Below are 23,847 nucleotides of genomic sequence, written 5' to 3'. Positions count from 1 at the left end.
AAGTCCTCCAAAGCTAATTACAAAGGTAAAAAAGCATTACTAACTAAAGATAATCATAAGGCATTCTTTAACTATGTTCACAATCTAAAAGGGAATGCCCAGCTATGTGTTGAACTGGTAGTAGATGGTACCACTCATACTATACTGGATGAAATTACCAACCTGCTAGATGACAGATTTGGCTTAAACTTCACCCCACCCATCCCCACCAGCCATACCTCAAAGCATGCTAGACACCAATCCTCTGCCTGGTATCACTAGAGATCAGGTCATATCTACGCTGTCCAAGGCCAAACACATGGTTTCAGTGGGACCAGATAACATCCCAGGTTGCTTATTAAGCACTCTAAAACAGAAGCTAGCTGGCCCACATGGTTTTCTCTTTAACCATAGCCATAGAACTGGCTTTGTTATAGCAACAAGGACATAGGTGACCTTAAAACTCTAAACCCCAACCCAGTTTGGCTTCAGTATGGCTAGATCATTCTTATTCAACCTAGTAAACCTCTTTGAGAATGTCACCAAAGCCCCGAATGAAGCTAAGATAGTACATACTACTCATCTTGACATAGCTAAGGCTTTTGGCACAGTCCTCTACTCAGGTATCATAGAGAAACTCTCCTAGCTGGGGATTAATCCTTACATCACTAGACTGGTAGCCAATTGGCTCACTGACAGCACACATACTGTCAATGTTGGTGACTCTACCTCTACTAGTAGAACCGTCACCAGTGGCATAATAAAGGGATCTGTGCTTAGCCCTTTACAGCTTGGAATCTATTTCTCAGAAGTCCAGACTAAAGTAGATGGTCTTTGGCTTACCAATTTCTCTGATGATTACAAACTGGGTGCAATTACTGAGTTCCCCAGTGATGTTAACATATTACCAGAGGGGCTATCACAGACAAATGACCGGTGCCAAAGCCACAGTCTAAAGCAAAATGCAAAAAAAGTGCATTATTATCCCCTTTGGCAAAGCAGAAATCCCTGCTAATTACAATATTGACAGTACCCCTAAGTTCAAATATAGTGGTGTGAGATCTGGAAACACAGGTAGATGGCAATCTGAACTTTGACCACCAAGTTTCTACAGTGGTAAGGAAAGCTTTCTACATTGTGCATCTCATAAGTAAGGCCATCACATCCAGGTCTAAGGATGTTATAACTCCACTGTACTTGACCCTCATCAGACCATTAATAGAGTACAATGCTCCCTTCTGCATGTACCTCACCATACTCTTGCAGCAGCTGGAGAGACCACAAAGATTTCTCACCAAGAATAAAAGGGCCTCCAAACAATGACTTATGTGGATAGACTGAAAGCCCTGTCACTGTACTCTGTATCATATAGGCTAATGACAGGTGATGTGTGCCTGGCCTATAGTCTCTGAACCTGCCCTGATGGATATGCTGTACATCTGAAAGTAAAATGGCATAAGAGTTACTCATTCTAGGGATCTTAACCTATTCCGTGACATTAACAGAACATGCTGGAGAGACAGACACATCTCACAGAGATTGCAGCTACGCTGGAATAAACTTCCAGTTTATATGAGGCAGAGCTCCTCACTGACCCTATTCAAGTGCAGCCTGGACAAATGGATGGGAAACCTCAACTTCACCCTGGGGGGTGGCACCCATGACCCTCATGAACAGGGGTAGTCAGTGTTTATCACAGATGAGCTCTGTGAATTATGTCCATCTAACCAAAGATAATTGAGGAAACTCAGGATTAACATGGCTAGGCTTATAAGGGCTCTAGGGCCACTAGCCTAGTAACCTATCAAACTATTCTTGTAGCATTTGAGTTGCTTATGCTATTTCATATAACATTTAAGTGTTTCAGATATACAAAATAACTGTTGTATGCAATTATTAAAGAAAACTTAGGAAGTGCTTTTTATTCTAAAATGTCAGGAAAATTACCATTTTGTTATTTTTTTTCCACAGGACACAAATGCCCAAAGAGGGACAGCTGGTCACCCTAGTTCTGCTGTCTTGCAGATTACAAATAACAATTCTCAAAATTTGTCAACAGATACCCAATGATTGCTTCTCTGATGCTTCATGCAGGAATACAAAGTCTATTTCATCAGACTTTATGTTTGCAAATGATCTGAATAAGCATGATCTGTGTCACTTTTGGACTACTTCTTTCCTTTTGAAAAATAAATGATTATTAAAATGATGAAATAATTATTAAAATCATGGAAAAAAGGGTGATTGGTGAAGGAAAAAACACAGAGTAACAGAAAGTAATATGAGAAATAAGAAGTTCAGATTCAGATCAGGATGCAGTACAACTGACCCAAAGTTTGCAGTGAGACAGATTCTTGAGAACAAGCTAGAAATGAGCAAAGAATCCAAATGGGTATTGCTAGACTTGGAGAAAGCATATGCCAAAGTCATAAGAAAGCTGGCTGATTTGGGAAGTCCTATAGTGGTTTAAAGTCCAAGAAACATTGGAAAAATTAGCTTGAGTTATGTACAAGGACAAAATGAGTCAAGTATGAACAGTGTTCAGTCTCACAGACGGGTTGCCAGTGGGAGTAAGTGTGCATTAAGGCTTAGCAATGAGCCCACTGCTGTTCATACTGATGATGGATGTAACTTAGTAAACAGGTTGGAGAGGACAAATCATCAAAGTTGCTGAATGCAGATGATGCTGCCCTACAGGCAGATTCTGAGCAAGGAATTTAGCAAATGATAGAGGAATGGAATGCAAAACTGAAAGCACATAGGGTAAAATTGAGTCTTGTCTTTCGGCTTTTCCCGATTAGGGGTCACCACAGCAGAACTCCGGTCCGCTCATGATTGGTAGTGGATTTTACGGTGCCAAGCTGCCAGCCCGACAACCAGCCTTCAACGAAGGCACGCCCATTCATGCTCACACCTACCTGCATGTCTTTAACGTCACTCGACTGTGGGGAAGACATGCAGACTCCACACAGAAGGCGCTCCAGCCAAGAATCGAATGGGAGAACCTCTTGCTGTGTGGTGACAATGCTAACTGCTGCACTACAGCGGCTCTCTGAAATCAGAAATGAAAAGAAGATGGGAACTGAGATAGAATGGAAAAGAGTGGAGCAGGTTAACAGCTTTAAGTGCCATGGTGTTTGTGTTAAATACTGAGTGCTCAAAAACAAACTGCCACAACATGTGAAAAACAGGAAAAAAGTGCTTTCATACTTATACATTTCATGGACTTCTTCAGAACCAATGTGAAGTAAAGTCACCCTGCCTTTTAAAAGTTCCAGATAATGACATCAGTAATTATCTTAAAAGCACAGAGGGTATTTGTTCATTTTAAATGCACAAGTGCCATTAAAAAATATTTGGTATCTAATACTTAAAATCAGGACTAAATATATTAACATTATCATTACCTAAACTTACTTTACCCAGGCTCAAATAATAATCCTTGTCCTCATCCAGGTAAAACACCCACTGAGATAGCCTCACTCTTTAACTCATATTTTATTGATACCATAGCTAACCTCACCACCACCTTTCCACAAACTAACCTCAACCCAGCAGGTCCATCTTCACCGTACTCCACTACTTCCTCTCCACCTAGCTTTTCGTTCTCACCCATATCAACCTCCACAATAAAAAAACTCCTTAAACTCAAAGCTGGTACTAACATGCCTGACAACCTACCTACAGCATTCTTACAACTATCACTGAGTTCTATTGGCTATCCCATCAGCATGCTCCTTAATAGATCGGAATACCATATACCACATTTCTGGAAAAAAGCATATATTCTCCCTCCTCATAAAGGCAGCAAAATCTCTGACATCTCTAATTTCTGACTCATCACTATTCTTTCTCTCATCTCTAAAATTTTAGAAAACTGTGTTCATACTCGGCTTCTTAATTATCTGATTCAAAACCAAATCTTTTCTCCTACTCAGCATGGCTTCAGGCCAGGTCACAGTACTACCACAGCTCTCATTTCCTTTATGGACACAGTTAACTGGGCCCATGAAGCTGGTAACGTCATATTCTCGCTCTTTCTCGACTTGTCTAATGGCTTTGATACAGTATCCCATCCCTTTCTTCTCACCAAACATTCCAACTAAGGCATCTCACCCCCAACTCTAAACTGGTTCTCAAACTACCTCACCAATAGGCAACAATTTACCAAATGGCAATATTATTTCTCATCTTTTCTTAACACAATCACAGGTGTTCCGCAAGGATACATACTAGGCCCCCTTTTGTTTAGCATATTCATTAACAACTTCCATAACACCCTTACTCAAGGCACCATCATCTAGTACACAGATGATTCTACAATAATCTGCACTGCCAAGTCCATATCTGAGCTACAACTACTTACCCAAAATACCTTCACCTGAACCGATGTCCAATAATCGTCTCCCTCTAAACTCCAGTAAAACTAAACTCCTGATATTCAACCCCCCCAAAAAAACCCTCAACAAGAATGAATTCACTGTTCATTTCCAAAACAACACTATCACTGAAGTTGTTCCAAGTACTAAACTGCTAGGTGTTATCATAGATGAAAACTTAACATTTGACCTTCATATTCACAGCAGCAATGAAAAAACAAATCAAAAAATGGACATACTCTATAGACACAATTGCTTCTTTAACCATGCTGCAAAACTGTCTCTAGCCTCATCCTTTCTGCTACTAGCTCTATTATATGGTGCCCCTATCATTACCTACATCCAGTCCGCTTTGAAATCCAAACTAGGTACATGCTACAACAAGATTGCTAAATTTGTAACAAATGCAAAATTCTCATCCAATCATTATTCATCACAACCTCAACTAAACTGGCTTGAACTTCCATATTATCTCACATATTAACAATTAACAACTGCACATAAATTTATGTACAAACCATCAAATTGCCCTGCTCTTTGTTCTTTACTTAACACACCCAAATAGACCTCTTAGATCTGAAAACAAACTACTGCTCAAAGCTGAAGAACCGAATCTCTCAGCTAGTTAGATGCTTTACTCTTTTACTGTCTCAAAAGTATGGAATACCCTCCCACCATCAATCAGAACCACTAGCAATCCAGCTCTCTTTAAGAAGTCTCTTAGACAACACTTTTCCTCTGTCTGGCAGTGCACATGTGCCAAAACCACACTCCCTAATCCTAACTCCCTCCTCTGTACCAACATACCTCATTCTATCTGTACTCTTACACAACTTTTCTATCTCTCAATTTCCACAAAACTGACCTGCTTGCACTGCCTTCTAAATTTGCCAACTACCTATGCCTATAGCCTCTAAGAGTTAATAATCAAGAAAAGTATATTCTAGTTGTACAAACACCATTATTATTATAAGTAATACAGTACAATGACTCCAAATGGCTCAACTGCAACCCTCCTATTTGGTTGTACTGATCACAGTGATCTATGTTACTGTATAATGTCATGTATTGTGCACTGTAAATACTCTGTATTGTGTTAAGTTCATATTGTTTGTTAATTTTAGTATGGAGCTTTTCCTCACGGGCCTCCACTGAAAATGGGCTCACCTTGGCCCAGTGATCTTCCCGGTAAACAAATGCTAATAAACAAACAAATAAATAAATATCCTAATGTAGTACCCAATATAATAAATAAATCATATCATCCTACTAAAGAGAAGAAAAAGAAAACAAACCTTACCTCAGTTCATACATTACTTAAATGGATAAAACCTTGTCATGTATTAAAATGCACTAACTTAAATAAATAATTCAATGCATTACCAACCATGCTTTAAAAATTATACATTGTAAATTCTAAAAAATACCCACTGATAAAGATATATACTTTGCATTAAGCAATTCTACAGGTCCACAGCTCTGAGTTTTAACACACTTGTAATAGAAACATTTTCATTAAGTCCTGGAGGGTCTTGTGAATTTAGACAGAGTTACCACCATAATTCTCTTCATTCAAGGATAGTTTTTCATGGGCCACCCCTAGGGTTTGGGATAACCTTTTCCAAAACCCCAAATCTAAATATATTGTGATTTACACAAACAATTGTATATTTGTGCAGTGCATTGCTCATATTCATTACATGAATATTGTAGTTATGCTCATAAATACACTTGTTTAAGGACCTCTCAGTCTTACCTATATAGAATGTTCCACAGGGGTCACATATAGCAATACAAACTACTCCTGTGGGAAGACAGTTGCAGGATTCAGCAAATTTAACTTTCATACAAGTCTTACCTGATCTAATGGAATCCCTTTCCAGTATTAATAGCAAATGCCTGCATCACCCACATTGTGTTATACCTTTCACAGGTATAAAACTTAAAATAGCAGGGTTTTCAAAATAGTACCTCAAATTCTTACCCCCTTTTATGTACAAACACAGGACCATCACCTACCACTACTGAAGTATTCCTGTTAGAATTAAACAACGTCCAGTACTTCCCAATAATCTTTCTGACTTCATAATTTAAGGGGTGATGGCCTAACACCAAACTTTTAACAAAAGTTAGAGCGCATTGGTTGTTTCCCCACCAAAAGCACCTGACCTAAAATAGGGTTAAATCTCACATGTCTTACCCCACTGGGTCAACTCTAATATCTTTAACAAAATCCTGTGGATAACCTCTATCAAGAAAAATGGCTGTTTACTTCTGACATTCCTGTTCAAAAACAACCTCATCCGTGATCATCCTAGACATTCAGACAAATTTTATCAAAAGATTTATTTTGGGACAGGGGGTGGCAGCTCTGAAAGTGGAGCTAGGAATTCAAAAAAGTTGGATTTCTATAAATATTCGATTTAAATTGTCCATCTTCCTTATAAATCAAAACACCTGGATAATTACAGAAAATTTCAAATTTTCCTGAACTGTGTATGTAAACTTAAAACAAGAAGTACTGCTATTGATCTAATTAATAAATTCTTCTAACTTACAATGAGGATCATTTCACAAGTTAAAAATATCAAGGAATCTCATATATATATATATATATATATATATATATATATATATATATATATATATATATATATATATCAGCCAACTGTGTTTGAAACAAGAATTTAACACATTTTCTTCCCATGCCTACATTGCAATGTTGGCATAATGAGGCACACACTCATTGCAGCTCCGTCTACCTGTGTGTAGTATTCCTCATCAAAAAATACAAAATTATTATTGAGTACAAACTCCATCATCAAGATCATGTACTTGGTAGCTGACAAAGAGGGGCACTTAAGTAAAGCCTCCAAATAACTATCTAAACACTCTGCTAAGGCAATACAATTAAATAAGTCAATGATATCAATACACACAAACAGTGCACTTTCCACATACAGGTTGGTGGTAAAACATTTTAAAAAGCCCCAGGAGTCCCTTAAAATATGGGTCTGCTCATATGTAAATGATTTTAACTTTTGGTCAATATAGACTGCCAAAGGGTATGTTTTAGATTGCCTGGCAGAAACAATCGGCCTCAAAGACGGATTTGTTCCATCCTTATGAACTTTCTGTATACCAAATATGACAGGCACAATAGGTGGAAAGAAAATCAAAATCATTTTTAGAAATGAGGCCACTTAAAAGAAGATTATCCAAATATAAGTACATTTTTTGGTATGCAACTTTGATGTCACTAGCAGAAATTGGAATATACTTAGAAATGTCCAGTAATAAATCAAGCATTTTGTTGGAATAATCAATAGTGCTCATGAGAACTATGCCCCCAGCCTTGTCAAGTTTCATTATTCCAATTGTGATGTTTCCTTTAAATTTGTTCAATAAGAGATGCTCATCTTTCTTCAAATTATGTTTAATAGCACCGGGGGACTGCCTGAGCATATAAATACCACATCTACATAAATGCTCCAACAGGCTTACTAAAGGTGGGGGTTATTTATTTAATTTATTTAACATTTGTTTACCAGGAAAGTCTGACTTGGAATGAAGCTAATTTTCGGCGGAGGTGCAGGGAGAAACGGTCCAGATGCATGTTTTTGTAACTTTGGAGGAAACTGGAGCACCTGAAGGAAACCCAAATAAACACAGGGAGGACATACTGACTCTGTGCACAGAAGGCACCCCAACCGAGAATCAAATCAGAAAACATCTTGCTGTGCGGTGACAACGCAACTGCTGCACCACTACGCCATCCATTATATGTGCTTCTCTTCTTATCTTCAGAGTTGCCATAAAGCACTGATAAATTGGGCTGCCTAATAAATAACTTAAAGTCCAAAAACAAGCAACTGTATTATGTCTAGCAGATGTAACATAAATAAAACTTGTTTCAAACAATCTAAAGTGAGTACTGCTAATAGTTTCATTTGAATAATTAAATATTTTAAAACAATGTGGGGAAACTACCACAGGGTTAACTGCTTCTAAGGGTGACAATGGTTGAAATGGGACATCTTGGAATGGCCCCCTCCACAACCCTTTTGGGGACCTCAGTCTCCTCATTGTTTTTGTTGAAGGGGATCTCATACTGCTCAGCGACTATTCCAGTTGGTTGTTGGTTCTGTCAAAATTTTGAAGTAGGGGAAAATCCAAAGGGTTGTAGTTAAATGGAACATTGTTGTTCACTTGGCCCACAGTAGGGGACTCAGCATAGGCTGCTGTCTCATTGGTAGGCACTGTATTTTGGGTAGGGGCACCTCTTTCAAAAGTGTCCCTTCCCCTGGATTTGGAGACTGGGTAAGCAGTATTAGTCTGATAAAATTTAGCATCCCCGTCCAACTTTTTCCACTTCCTAGCTTTAATGGAAACAATTTGTTGGTCAGCTGAACTGAAAGTCTTATAATAAGCTTCCAAACAGCTGTAAAACTGGCAGAATGGTGCTTAGATTAAGAAAAAGTAGGTTGTTTTTTAATTAGATTTTAGAAGAGTTAATTTTAGCTGTAGAGTTTTTGTGTCTGTCCTTTTAAGTTTTTTCTCTTTCTCTTTCTCTCTGTTCCTTCTCTCTTTCTCTCTGGTTCCTTCTCCGTTTTCCCTTTCCCAGATCTAACTGTTCTGTTTATTATAAATGGTAGACACTGACTGAATGGAGATAAAACAATGTTTCCCTGGAGGGTTTTTGTTAGTTTAGGTTTTGATCTCCATTCTGAATTTAATCAGGGGTGACTCGTGGTACCAAGTGCTGGGTTGCAGCTCCCCCATCAATTTAAAAGAAAACAAAGGGAAAAAAAAGAAGGTCTATAAAAATTAGAAAGTCAGCTTAACTTTCAGTTTTACTTTCTGGTTCATTCTCAGAACTAAAAAAAAATCAGCTTAGTCCACTCACCAGGTTGTTTCCAAAACAGCCTGACTACAAACTTATTCCCCCAGTCCGTGAAACTCATTCATATTATTGTTGAGGGCATTACAAATGTCCTCAACAAGGGTCTCACCGGGATGCTGCATGAAGCAGTGAAGAGGCTTGCCTAACCTGAGATAGCCATGTAAAAGGACATGACTTCACTTGGGCATGACACGGCATAGAAACAAGTGCATGAATAAGTTATTATTTATTTATTTTTTTAAATATGGTATTTTTTATTCTTAAAGGGAATTGCCTACTACTGCCAGCAAGGAAGGTACAAAGTAGTGTGTGTGTGTGTGTGTGTGTGTGTGTGTGTGTGTGTGTGTGTGTGTGTGCGTGTGCGCGCGTGTGTGTGTGTGTGTGTGTGTGTGTGTGTGTGTGTGTGTGTGTGTGTGTGTGTGTGTGTGTGTGAACACGTGTGTGTGCGTGTGTGTGAGTGCATGTGCGTGTGTGTGTGCGTGTGTGTGTGCGTGCGTGTGTGTGTTTGTGTGCGCGTGTGCGTGCGTGTGTGTGCGTGCATGTGCGTGTGCGTGTGTGCATGTGTGCGCGTGTGCGTGTGTGTGTGTGTGTGTGTGTGTGTGTGTGTGTGTGTGTGTGTGTGCATGCGCGTATGTAATTGTGTGTATATGCATGCATGTGATAGAGGACATGGATGCTCTCAGCTGTCCCTGTTTTTGCTGAATATTTCTGATTGTTTCTTGTGCCACATATTTGTCTTGGTCTGCTCCTTGTAAAGTTTGTGTTTTTCTTTCAAATCAATAATGATTGCGGTCACTAAATATTAATGGCAGACATATGAGTTTCAGACTTTGCAGCCTTCAAAAACACATGCTAATATAAAGCCTGTTGTCATAGAGAGCTTCTAAGCCTAAAAAGGCAGTAACTGTCACTGATTTTGGTCCTTTGTCTGGCATTATTTTTTATCTTTCTTCCGGAGTGATAATAAATTGAGACAATGTGGTTAGGAGTTTGCAGTTGTTTCCAGCCTATTCTAACAGCAGACAAATGAGAAGATGAGGAGTAAATTCTTGAGTGGCAGTTAATTATGTACTTTTTCGTTAATTAATTTCATCACAATCAAGCATAAGAGGTGTGCAGTCACAGTCATACAAGTTGCTGTAATTGATGGTCACATCTGTATATGTGGGGGGTAAACTGCTTTCCCAACTGTTGCTATTTTTATGTTATTACGTTCTGATATCTGAGGAACATTCAGTCAATAAAGCTGGATTTAATTGTTGGGTACAGAGGCTGTCTGGGGATGAATGTGACCGGCACTGTTGTCATTTGTTTAAAATCACCATTTATTATTCTGGCTATGCAGAAGTAGTGTGCTTATTTGTTTCAGTTTATAGCACAGTCACATATCGACAGTGCACTCAATAAGTAGCTGTCTGTGGTGTTTTGGGCACAATGTATGCGACAGCAGCTATCATTGGCAGAGTGTTGCATCGAATAGTGTTGTCATAACAGCTCTCGGTTCTCCCATTCAGTTTTTAACTGCCCGTTCCTTCTATGTGAAGTCCTTTTCTGTTTGTGGCTTTTATCCATGTGCTTTGATTTCTTCTCCCAGACTCTCAGCTGCAATGTATACTCTGACCATTTTACTTTTCATCCCACTCTAACACCAAAGTGGTACACAGAAGATAACTAAGTATTTTTGGAGGGGTAGGAAAGTAGGCACTATTCCCAGAAAAAACTGAATATATTTCCTTACTCATAATGTTTTTGTTGTTGTTTGTTTGTTTTCAAGCCATCAACATTAAATCAAAAGTTTGTTAAAAAAAAAAACTAAGGTGCAGCACAGAGCATCTAGAACTATGATTTCTGGTGTCCTTGGAGTCTCCCAGCTTAATTCAGTTACTTCTTCCAGAATTAATTTACATTACAGTCTTAGCCAGTTACAGACAGCATGGGGTGGGGGGGCAAGAAGTTAGCAAAACAATGAAAAAGCAGAAAACAATAATCTGTGTGGGTAGTATGGGGCCAATCTGAGGGAAAAACAGAGGGGAGCAGTGGGCAAGTGCAAGGGAGACTAGTAGATAACGGTTCCATGTTGTGCAGATTGCAGCTAGACATCTAAGGTGTATACAGTCAATAAAGTGGCTATAATGATTGTGTTTAGCAGTCTATGGATGAAACTGAATGTCTCCATCTGCTATTAAACATCCTGGCCACCAGCAACAAGTTACTTAAAAGTCGGATGTTGCATGATTAATTGGGGAGGTGGTTGGTTAAGGTGTCTACTTCTCAGTCACAAGGTACAAGGTTTGATTCTTACCTTTAAAAGGAAAATTGACTATGCTTAAAATGCCCCAAAAGGGCATCTAGCCTAGTACTTACCTATGAATTCCTCTGTTCGATCACTTATTATATTTATTAACCCGCTCTAATACAGCCCCACCTGAATGCTTTGGCTCCACCCATTCAGTTTTTTCCTGCACCCCCCCGAACTCACCAGCCACCACTTGATTTAACTGAGGAAGTCTTAAAGCTGTTTTAATCCAGTGTTGTTTTTTTTAGTGTGTGTGTGTGTGTGTGTGTGTGTGTGTGTGTGTGTGTGTGTGTGTGTGTGTGTGTGTGTGTGTATATACATATATATATATATATATATATATATATATATATATATATATATATATACATATACCTCCTGTTCCTGGTATGGAAAAATGACATCCAGGTACAGTTCAGTTTGCATTACTTTCACCTGTCATATCCAGAGTTGCTGTGTCTTTGATTTCTCCAGCAGTTCTCAAATATACACATTCATGGATTATACACCTATAGCAGGCAGTGCTCCATTTGTGTGCCCCAAATGACAACCATCTGAGAATAATATTTTTTTTCTTTTATCTGAAAGTTTCAGGTACCTGTTGGTTTACATATTTCATGTACAAAAAGCAAACATTGCTTAGTAACTAAAACAAGAAATGACTCAGGAAGAAAATAACCATGGAGATGCCAGCCCACAAGCAATATTTTATAAGCCGTTCACTTAATCAAAGCAACATGTACAGAAAAAAAGATCTTCAAAAATAAACATTTTTTTAACACCTTTATTGAATTATCACCTGTGACATAGGCAAATTTACATTTATACAACAGTAATCAAACAGTATTAAACATTAACAAACATTATACATTACATATATTGCTATATATCATATGACCTATGCAACATTCATAAATTATTCAATTCCTGCCCTTTTTTAAACAAGAAACATCTTTATTAAACCATCACGTACAACATAAGCAATCATTCATTTAAATAAATGAAAACAAACCACACAGACACAATCCTAATTGCAAGCATTTTACATCACAAACCATACTGACACACTCTCAGTTTCAAACATTATATATTTCTGATAATCCACCCAATCATTTTCAGTCAAACATTACATAGCTCATTTAAATCCTGCCTTCTTCTAAATCTCATTCCTCCCCTGAATGTATTGTTCCCACAATTCCCATGTTTTCCTGTGCAGTCTGCTCCTACCCTTTTCTAAAGATCTCATTTCCAGTTGACCTTCTCAGCTGAAGGTTATGAATTACCATTACCATGCAAAGATTTTGAAAATAAAGTGTATCTTCATTTGTATGTTTACTTAGCGTTTCTACATGGGGTCGGCACCAATTATGTCCTTATTTCCAGGCTTCACTATATGGAACTCAGTAACATTCCTGGCTTCAGTTAAATATGGTTTAAATGATTTGGTACTGGCATCATACATATAAATGGTTGATGTTTATAAAGCAGTTCTGTGGATTATATAAATTACATAAAATGAAGTCAAAGCTTACCTTTGTGAAATCCAGACTAAAACCGGAGTTACAGTATCCTTGTCCTCCTGGGCCATTCTCAGCTACAATATACAGCAGAGTTATACTTAGTTGTAATAATAGCTAACAAGTACGCATATAATATTCCTACAAATAAGTAATCAACTTTTTTACTTAAGTTAATAAAAGCACTGTCTTTCATATTATACTGTTAGCATAAATAAAAAACTGATTTGCAAGCATTTGAAAAACAGCTGTTTTCTTGTATCAGTGTGGAAAAAAAATGTTTACAAAATCTTAACATCTGAAAGAAAATCAAAAATTGAAATACCAATACTCTATAAATACAGAATCTGTACAAAAGTGCATCCAGTAAAGTGACATCTGTAAAACATGTTTGGCTCTGGATTTTCAGGAAGAGAAACCACTGCAGAATGTGTTATTCTAGCACAATTCTAAAAGCTTCTCCATTTCACAGCCCCAAATCATACTTCTCAACCTCTTAGTACGGGAAATCTGGACAAAGCCTAAAATAATGGGCAGGTGGGACAAAGTTCCAAAAAAAGGGACAAATTTTAAATATTGCTCTTACAAACCTAGGAAGTTGCTAGAATATTGGAATTTGTGTTAGTATGCATTTCTGAAGGATATGAAGTTTGAAACTCAAATATATTTCCTTTTTTAGTGACTTCAGTCCTCAGTGATTTGCTAGAAAAACATAAATTTTATTAGGAACATGCCAAAAATTGGAGGCAAAAATCTGGGCATTCTGTAAAAATCTGGACAACTGAGAGGTATGCCCTAAACAGCTAAATGCTGTCAGATAACTTGGGGCATAACCAAACTTTAAAGACTGCCACACTGACAGCCATTGAAGGTCACAGAGCAGAACTGTATTTATGTAGATCTCAACAGAACCTGTCCAAGAGCATGGCAGTTGTTTTTCACAAACAACATTCTACAGAGCTTCTTTCTTAGAAATAGGGTGTTATAAATACAACTGAGAAGATGTAAAAGCATGGCTCCTAGTTGTATGTCTAAATGTGGAAAAGTGAATTTTCATCTGAACATAGTATGTTGAGAGGAAGACCTACTTGTGACCAGTAAAGATACCTGCATCATTAGAGTAAGGTCACTGTCATGGACATTGTGCAAACATTGCACATTATTATGCCATTCTAAAGCCTTAGGACGCAGAATACAAGGATTAACAGTGTGTACCATCATCCAGCAGAGTGGCTTCACAATGATCATTCACTTGCCTGTTAAACCTGGTTGACTTCTTTGAGACTGTCACCAACGCCCTGGATGAGGAAAAGTCAGTACATACAGCTTACCTTGACTTGGCCAAGGCCTTTGACAGAATCCCCCACTCGGGCATCATTGAAAAGCTAACACAACTTGGCATAAATCCCCATCTCATCAGGTGGGTGGCCAACTAGCTCACCGACAGGACCCTCAAAGGCAAAATAGACACCTCCACCTCTGACAGGAAACCTGTCACTATTGGAGTTCCCCAGGGATCTGTCCTGGGACTGTTTGACATCTACTTCTCAGAGGTCCAGGCAAAGACAAAAGGCCTGTGGCTGACCAAGTTTGCACAAGCCTGTAAGTTGGGTGCTGTTTTTGACTCCACAAATGATGTTGACATACTTCAAGAGGGTCTCACAGCAATTAATGACTGGTGCCAAAGTCATGTCCTCAAGCTAAATGCAAAAGAATGTATCATCAAAACATTTGGCAAAAACATGACCCCAACTAATTACGACATCAACAGCAAGCCGCTAAGCACACAACCTGTGGTGAGAGACCTGGGCACTCAGGTTGATAACAGCCTCACATTTGACAATCATGTAGCTGCAGTGGTCAGAAAAGCCTTTTACTTGGCTTATCTCATAAGTAAAGGGATTGCATCCAGAAAAAAGGAAGTTATTACCTCTCTATACTCCTCCCTTGTTAGACCAATAATTGAGTATAACGCCCCATTTGGAATGTACCTCTCCAAACATCTACACCAACTGGAAAGGTCACTGAAATACCTCACAAAGAGAATCCATGGCCTCCAGCACCTATCCTATGTAAACAGGCTCAAATCACTGTCACAGTATCATACACCTTGCTCAGGGGTGATCTGTGTCTCGCCTACAAGGCAATATCAAACCCTGCCCTACTAGAAATGTTCCATATCCATAAGTCTAACTCCTCACACACTACCCACTCAAAATGCCTGAATCTTTTATGTAACATCAACAAAACCTGCTGGAGGGACAGGTTTGTCTCCCAGAGGTGGCCCTGTCTCTGGAATAGACTTTTCATACACGTCAAACAGAGCACCTCGCTAACCCTCTTCAAGCACAACCTTGATGAGTGGATGAGAAACCACAGATTTGTCCCAGGGATTGTACCTGTGTCCCTCATTGACAGGGGTGACAGGTGCTGACTGAGGTTTCTTTTTAGGAATAAACTCTTAGCTAGGCTTTTAAGGGCCCCAGGGCAATTAGCCTAGTAACCTCCTATGATCACTGCCAGCATATGTTCTCCTCAGTCAGCAAAACCTTAATCCAGTCAAGGATTTTACAAAGGCTGTTATCTGCTCTCAGAAATGTCCTAAACTATTAAAACACAGTCCCCAAGACTTCAAACATTTAAAACAGACATTCTTGAAGTATTCTAGTGATAATGAACCTCACTTAGCTAAGCATCCTAAACTATAATTATGCACACTATCCCGTCCTGCCCAAAAATGATGACTTGTCCTGTAGTCTTCAGTCTTATCCTGCACTTTTATATCTACTTGGATACTTGTCAACTTTACATTGTTATGAAAACTTACTTTCCCACTGTCTTACTGTTATAAAATACTATGGGTCTGAACTTCATCACATTCATTTTGATCTACCTTTGAATGATTTCTCATATGACTGTGTTGCCTATATCAAGATTATAATATGTTTGCAAGCTGGCTATTCATATGTACATTGCTAATAATTTTGTTTTGTTATTATCGTGTACTCAAACAATAATTTTTTTTTCATTGTGCACTCAATTCATCACACTATGTATGTATGCATGTTACTTTCTCTCTGTATCTTGTGGAGCTTTTCTCCCCGGGCCTCCACTGAATTTTTTTTTCCAGCCAATTGGACTTTCCCCAGTAAACAAAATAAATAAATACATAATAAGAGCAACTAAACCAGAAGACCCAGGAGTTTGACTATTGTCTTATCTGACTAAAACTCTCCTGCATTACTATCCTTCAATTCAGAGGCGTTTTGGAGATTTTGGTGGGAAAGTCCTAGAGACCCCACTACAGGAAGTGCATCAGGGCGTGGTTCTACAATCACATGGCTTTCCTATTACAAATCACTTTTGACAAACTTTGTAAGGAGCTACCTTCACAAATAATTTGTAGCACCCATCAGTTAGTGGAAATGTACCTGATAATATCCCCAGTACATTCACTGTATGGGGGATAAACTGTGGGATTGGTTGCCCATGTACTCTGGGGATTTTTCTGGTCGTATGAAGGACTGGACCATTATTTGCTACAAATGGAGGTAACTGTGCAGGGCATATAGAGAATCACATTACTTTTAAATAAGAGGTTAATGTTTTGCAGAGAATAATGCCAAATGAGGAATTGAAGAATACCTATATCCTGAGATTTTTTAATTGCAGGCCACAAATGCATCACATATTTGTGCAAATTCTACATCCCCTCAGCAGAGTAGTGAAGACAAAGGATGGTAATGGGGATTCAGATGAAACAGCAGGTTGCCGAAACCAACAACGTGTCAGTTTAAGTGCAGGCTGATATCCAGGCAAACGGAATGAGGATGAATAAGGAAGATATAGACAAGTGAAGCTGCTAGGAAAACAATGTTGGTTGGGCGACTGTTCCTCAGGAGGTCAAAGATCACAGGTGATGACAAAGATGCGCAGTATATAAGTTTGGTATATTGGCTCAATTTCTTGGATTAGAAGAATCAAGTATTGCTGTAAGTGAACATATCAAGGTTCAGATGCCTGTTTAATCCAAAGAACTACATCAATGTATTCAAACATTTGTTTTCATAGTATCATAAGATCATAGGATCATAAGAATTTACTAGGTTAACAGCCCTGGGCTCTTACAAGCCTAGCCAAGTTCAACAATTTTTGCCATGAGTGTCTGCCTGAGGCAGTCACTGGTATCAGCACCTATTGCCCTTGTCCAAGAGGGTCACAGATGGAACCTGGGGTGAATTTCCAGCTACCCATCCAATCACCCAATTCACACTTAAATTGAGTCAATGAGGGTCTCTGCTTAACATGAATTGGAAGCTTGTTCCAAAGGTGAGGTATCCTCTGGGAGACAAATCTGTCCCTCCAGTAGGTTCTGTTGATGTCGTATACCAGGTTAAGGTTCTTAGAACAAGTGACCTGTGTGCCATTAGACTTGGGAATGTGCAACATGTCCACTAAGGCAGGGTGAGAGATAGCTTTATTTTTGAGGCACAGGTCTCCTGAGAAGTCTGTACAGCATGAAATAAAGTTGCAGTGATTTCAGTCTCTCCAGATATGACAGGTGCTTAAGACCAGCAGGTGCTTGGAAAGATGCATACCAAAGGGGGCATTATACTCTATTATTGGTCTGATGAGGGAGGAGTACAGGGGAGTTATAACCTCCTTTTTTCTGGAGGCAATGCCCTTACTTATGAGATGAGCAATACAGACTGCTCTTCTTACCACCATAGAGACATGGTGATCAAAGGCAAGGTTGCTGTCAACATGAGTGCCCAGGTATCTCACCACTGACGGCATGCTTAGGATGTTATTATTGATGTGGTAGTTTGCAGGCACCTTACCCTTGCAAAATAGGATGATAATTTACTTTTTCCATTAAGTTTTACACCATGACTTTGGCACCTGTCATTAGTCTGTGTAAGTCCTCTTGCAGGATGTTGACATCATTTGGGGGCTCAATGACCACTCCCAGTTTGCAGTCATCAGCAAACTTTGTCAGCCATAGTCATTTAGATTTAGTCTGTACTTTGGAGAAGTAGATTCCGAGCAGTAGGGGTCCCAGAACCGATCCCTGTGGAACACCACTGGTTATGGGTCTGCTGGAGGAGGTGGAGTCCCCTATTTTGACTGTATGAGTTATGTCAGCGAGCCAGTTTGCAACCCAGCTGACAATATAAGGGTTGATTCTTAACTGGGTGAGTTTGTCAATAATTGGAACAAGCAGGTACGATGTAGAAATACACCACTTTAATAGTTCAAAAACCACACGTTCAACAATATTCCACGAGTTCTGATGAAATCCTTTGCAGTTGAGGAAGAAAGCGCTTAACTTGTGGAATATTGTTTAACCTGTGGTTTTTGAACTATTAAAGTGGTGTATTTCTACATTGTGCCTGCTTGTTCCATTTGCTGGCTTGGTTCTTCAGTGTGTTGTTGTTGCAAAGATATACTTGGAGTTTGTCAATAATGCCTGAGTACAAAATTGTGTCAAAGGCCTTGGCTAAGTCTAAGTAGGATGTATGAACTGATTTACCCTCATCTAGGGCTTTAGTGACTGTCTTGAAGAAATCCACCAAGTTTAACAGGCATAATCTCCCTTTGACAAAGCCAAACTGGGTGGGATCAAGCGTTTGAAGTTTTTTTGTCTTTGTTGATGAGGTCCATGATGATTCACTCCAAGGCCTTGCAGATAAGGCTAGTTAAGCTAATGGGTGCATAGTTCCCAGGGCTAGTGGATGCACCCTCTTTGTGCAAAGGGATGACAGTAGCTATTTCCCATTCCATTGGGGTGAAGTCAGTGCTAATGCTGTGATTGAAAAGAGTACTCAGGGACTTTGTAATTCCTGTTTTAACTCATGTAGAACACAGCCTGGGATGTTATCTGGTCCCATAGAGGTTTGGTTTTTGGCCTTTGAGAGGGTGCTTAAGACCCACTCCCTAAAGATACTAGGTAGTTGGCAGATTGTAGGGATGCTCTGGTGTATGTGCGGTGGGACGGGGGGTGAAATTTTTACTGAACTTGTCAGCCTGCAGGTTTTCTATATCCACAGGCTCTATATATGTAGTGCCATTAACTACAAGTTCAGTGCAAATCTGGGACTTACCTTTAAGGTTAAAGATGGAAGTAAAGAAGGCTTTATGATTGTCCTTAGTTTGGGTAGCCAAATTGGATTCTTAGTTGGCTTTGGAGGACCTTACAAGAAGTCTTATTTGCTTGTTTAAATTGAAGATGGAGTGTTTCCAGTTTTGAGACTGTTCCTTCCTACTCATCTACAGCAACTTCCTCCTCTTATTGTACATCCTGTTAATGGCAGATGCCCACCAGGCAGGTTTTTTCTTCTCTGAAGATCTTACTTTGGTCCTGTCTGGTATGGCAGAGTCAATACATTTATACAGATGCTTGTATAAAGCATTGGTGTAAAAACTTGCATAAATGCCCATTTCCACTGTGGATGGAGGGGCTATGAAGCTGCTTACATCATCTCTTAAGAGGTTGTAGTTGGCCTTGGAGAAGTTTTTTAGTCTGGCTTCTCCTAAGGAGGGAGGTCTGGTGTTATGGTGACTTCTAGCGAGATTGATTTGTGGTCAGATCTCACCAGGGAGGGCGGATCACTGGGAGTGATATAATGGTCCCCCATTTTGGTGAGCACCAGATTTAATGTATTTGTGCCCCTTGTGGGGGTGTTAAACAACTGGTCCAGGGCAATGGAGTTAAAGAAATCCAAGAACCTTTGGGCAAGAGAGTTTGAGCATGTATAATTTACAAAGTCAGTGGTTGGGTAATTAAAGTCACCCGAAACCAGGGTGTTTGGTTGAATCTTGATTGACTGAAGTAGATCCAAGTAGGCCAAGTAGATGCTTTGATTCATGGAGGGGGTCCTATAGCTGGCAATGACTTGGAGAGGGGTCTTCCCAACAGTCAACTGTACCTGAAGTAACTCCAGGAAGTCATGCTGTGTAATCAGTCTGGAGGCATGTTTATCTTTAATCAATAATGATACACCGCTTCCTTTAGTTTTCACTCCTTTGGTTTGTGGTCTGAACTTGTGGTAGGAAATGCAACCCAGTGTGGCTGGGGTGCTCTCCACAGCTTCAAACCAGATCTCTGTAACTACACAAATGTTTGTGTCTTCCAAGGTGAGGACTGCTTCCAGTGAGTGCAGTTTCAGGTTCAAACTCCTAGCGTTTAGCAGCATAACCTTAAGTTTGTTAGCTTTTCTTCTCATTTATCTTTCTTCGGTTTTTACTTTACAGTTAACGTAGTCTAAAGGAGAGGGTATGTTGAAAGAATTTAACTTCAGAAGGTGAAAGATGTCATTCTTAAAGGGGTGGTAACCCTAAGTGATGCATTAAGATTTTAAATAATCCTTAGACTAAAACCAAAACTAAACTTCTATCAATGAGCCTCTCTAGCAGCTAACAGTTTTAACTAATAGAGGAGCTAAACAGAGTTATTAAAGCTGGGTAGCTAAACATGAGTCTGGCACTGAGATTTTTTAATAAATCTGCTTGTAAATACAATATTTGGATGATTATGTTTAACACTGATGCCCAGGGCCCTTATCCCTCTAATTCTTTTGTTACACACTTCTAACCAATCCTGCTCTCTCGTTCTTTGTTAGAATATGTGAGTAAATCAACAAAAACACAGTTAAAGCAAAAAGGAATGATGTTTCACATTCATTCTTCATAACCCATCTCACTTCTTGTTCCAGCGCAAATCAGGCAGAGGATTCATAATCATCTAAGACTAGCCACTCCAGAGAATTAGCCTAGTATTCACCTATGAATCTAAGAGATCAAACAGCTCTGCTTGTTTGTGTGTACTGTATATAGAGATGCACTGTACTTCATCACACACGCACACACACACACACATTTACGTGCACCACACACACACACACACACGCACACACACACACACACACACACACACACCACACACACACACACACACACACACACACACACACACACACACACACACACACACACACACACACACACACACACACACACACACACACACACACACACACACACACACACATTTTCGTGCACCACCATCACAATATCATGTGTGCGCCTTTGTACTTATTGCATGTTACTGCTCTTGTGCTTTCAAGTAGGCATGTAGCATAGTTGTTGTTGTTGTTTACTCATTTAGTTTAATCCATATTTTTGTGAATTAAAGGACTTCAGCACTTGTCCATCAAAAATCAAAATTCCTAATACAAACCAAAATACACACTTGTGGAGAATCTTGAAGTCCAGTATTTTATTATGAATTCCTATTCTTTACTTCAGTAATGCTTCCATCTGCCTTAGCATTTGTTGCCCCTTTATTCTTTGACCTCAGAACTTTCCCAACATCAGTGAGTTCTCTACTGAATCCTGTATTCCTCTTACGTAGCCAAAGTATTTGAGTTTTAGTTTTACATATATGCCTTCCAATGGTCTCATTGCATTGCTTTAGAGTAGTTAATAAAGCAGAAATAAATATATTTCTGGAGCTCCCTCGCTGTCTCTATTATCTAGTAAATGCTAACAATTTGATATAAAGTATGTCAGCTCCTTCTAAAACTAGTGTGTATAATCTGGCAGTACTTGGGTCTATATCCTGCTAGAGTCTAGCTTTCAGAATCTTGAATATTACCTTGCTTGCATGTGAAAGTTGTTTGATAATTCAAGAGCACTCTTTAGTGCTGGCCTTTTTTGGGGAAAGAAATATAAATTGACCTTTTCTAGTCTAATGGCCACTGTCATGTTTTTCAAATTTACTGGTAAATTGCAAGCAACACTGTAAAAGCATAAATTTGCCAGAATAAGTAACCCAGTTGACATTCCATACTTACTGCAGCCGTGTTGTTAGCAAGACTTTCTTTTTCATTTTATTCTCCAGGATATCTGGGTCTAGATCAAGAACATACCATTGTATGCATCAGTAGTGTTAGATTCTACCCCTTCTTCTTAATATCTTCTGTACTGTTAGGTCTCTCCCATCTTTGTTTTCTATCACACCCATCTTTACCTGAATGTTTCCCTTAATATCACAAATCTTTTTATACAGATCTTCTGTCTTTCTCATTCTATTGTTTTATTTTCACTTCCTGACACTGCTCATTTAAATATGCCTCCTTAACTTTCCTTGCTGTTGTCAGAAATTTTGCATTAAGTTGACATATTTTTTTCTTTCAACACTTAACTTTTTTCACCTATTTTCTGCCACTTCCAAAACCAGTGCACAGATTTGTCTTCTTAGCCTTCTTTCTATTGGACAATATCACAAATGTATGTCCATGGTTCTTCAGATGATCTGCCCACTACATCTAATCAATTACATTTATTTTTCACATCCACTACGTATTCATTTGTAATATTGTTGAGCTCAAATCTCACTGGCCTAGATTTTTTTTTTTGTTTTTTTCTTTAATTCTTCACAATAAGAAACTGATGGTCTCAGTCAGCTCCATGTCTTGCTTTTTGCTGACTGTACAGAACTTCCCATCTTTTCTATCTCTGACTACAAAGTATGTAGTCAGAGTCAAAACAGAGTGTGTGCTATGACCAGTGAACTACTGTTGCAGAAATCTCCTTCTCTATGTCCTGCTTCGTTTTATACTCCAAGGTCAAGCCTGCCTGCTGTTCCAGTTGCAATTTAACTAACAACTTTAGCATTCTAATCATCTGTAATGAATACATCTTTTTTGGTGTTATTTCCAACATTACTGCAGATCCTCATAAAGTTGATTGAACTCCTCATCTTTCGCATCCCTAGTTGGATTATAAATTTTTCTCACTCTAATGTTGACTACTTTGCCTGTAGGCAGACTGAGATCATTCTGTCATTTTTTAGGTTGTAACTGAGCACTGATTTTTAGCACCCTTTTAATACCTGTGACGACTACTTCTTTTACTTTGCAAGATTCTTGACCACAAAATAAAAGCTAATGATTACTCAGTGGGAATGACCCATTAGATTTCATTTTAGTTCTTTAATTTCAAAGATGTCAATGTTCATTCTTAGTATCTCAACCCTAACCACTTCAAGTTTACCTCAGTTTATAGCTTTTACATTCCAAGTTCCAATATTGTATAGTTCATTGCAGCATCAGACTTTATTTTCATTTTTGGCAAAGCACTACTCACTTAAAATTACAATTACAATAACAATTACATAAGATCTTGATTACTTATTAATTATGAGTGCTTCTGTCTTGTGTTACCATATTAGAACACAGTAATAAATGGCAAAAGTTTTCATAGCCTTTTTTTTTTTTTTTTTTTTTTTTTTTTTACTGTTTCCCTGATTTCTCAGTTGGCTATATGATTATAAGGTTATTAAGGGTGGTGCATTTTTCAGAAAGATGCACGGCCCTAAATAACCCAATTGAGCACTACCAACCAAAAAAGGCCCTTTGTTCCCAAAATAAAATGTTCCCAAAGATAACAAAATCGCAAAATTCTGCTGTAACTATGTCTCAGAAAATAGAATGCATTCAGTAAGCACTTTCATCTTTAACAAGACTTCTTCAGTCTGAGGAAGCCTTTTTAAAGACAAAAGCACTTAATGAATGTTTAGTGGTGAATAGATTGTTTATTTTTATTATTTTTGGTCATTTTTGGACACTTGATTTATTTTGTATGAACTGAAAGTTCCATGTGTTGAGAGAAAAATGGAATGTATACCACCTTAACCTCAGTTAACAATAACTACCAATCATTCAAAAAAGACTTCAAAGAGCATCAAAGGTAATCATAGCTCTGCCTCTG

General features: G+C 38.7%; 1 protein-coding gene across 1 annotated transcript in view; it reads right to left on the bottom strand.

Moving 5' to 3' along the window:
- The window catches only part of ITGA8 (integrin subunit alpha 8), a 1,841,490-nt gene that overhangs the window by 1,551,351 nt on the left and 266,292 nt on the right, over positions 1-23,847 (bottom strand). The window contains exon 5 of the mRNA XM_044067504.1: positions 13,090-13,151. Coding sequence (XP_043923439.1) covers positions 13,090-13,151 — 62 coding nt within the window. The remainder of the gene's footprint in view (positions 1-13,089; positions 13,152-23,847) is intronic.

The sequence above is a fragment of the Protopterus annectens genome, chromosome 3.part1, assembly GCF_019279795.1.
Source record: "Protopterus annectens isolate FY-2018-M chromosome 3.part1, PAN1.0, whole genome shotgun sequence".
NCBI classification, from domain to species: domain Eukaryota; kingdom Metazoa; phylum Chordata; order Ceratodontiformes; family Protopteridae; genus Protopterus; species Protopterus annectens.
Note: the sequence above shows the minus strand (reverse complement) of the source record. Positions and strands in the feature narration are given on the sequence as shown.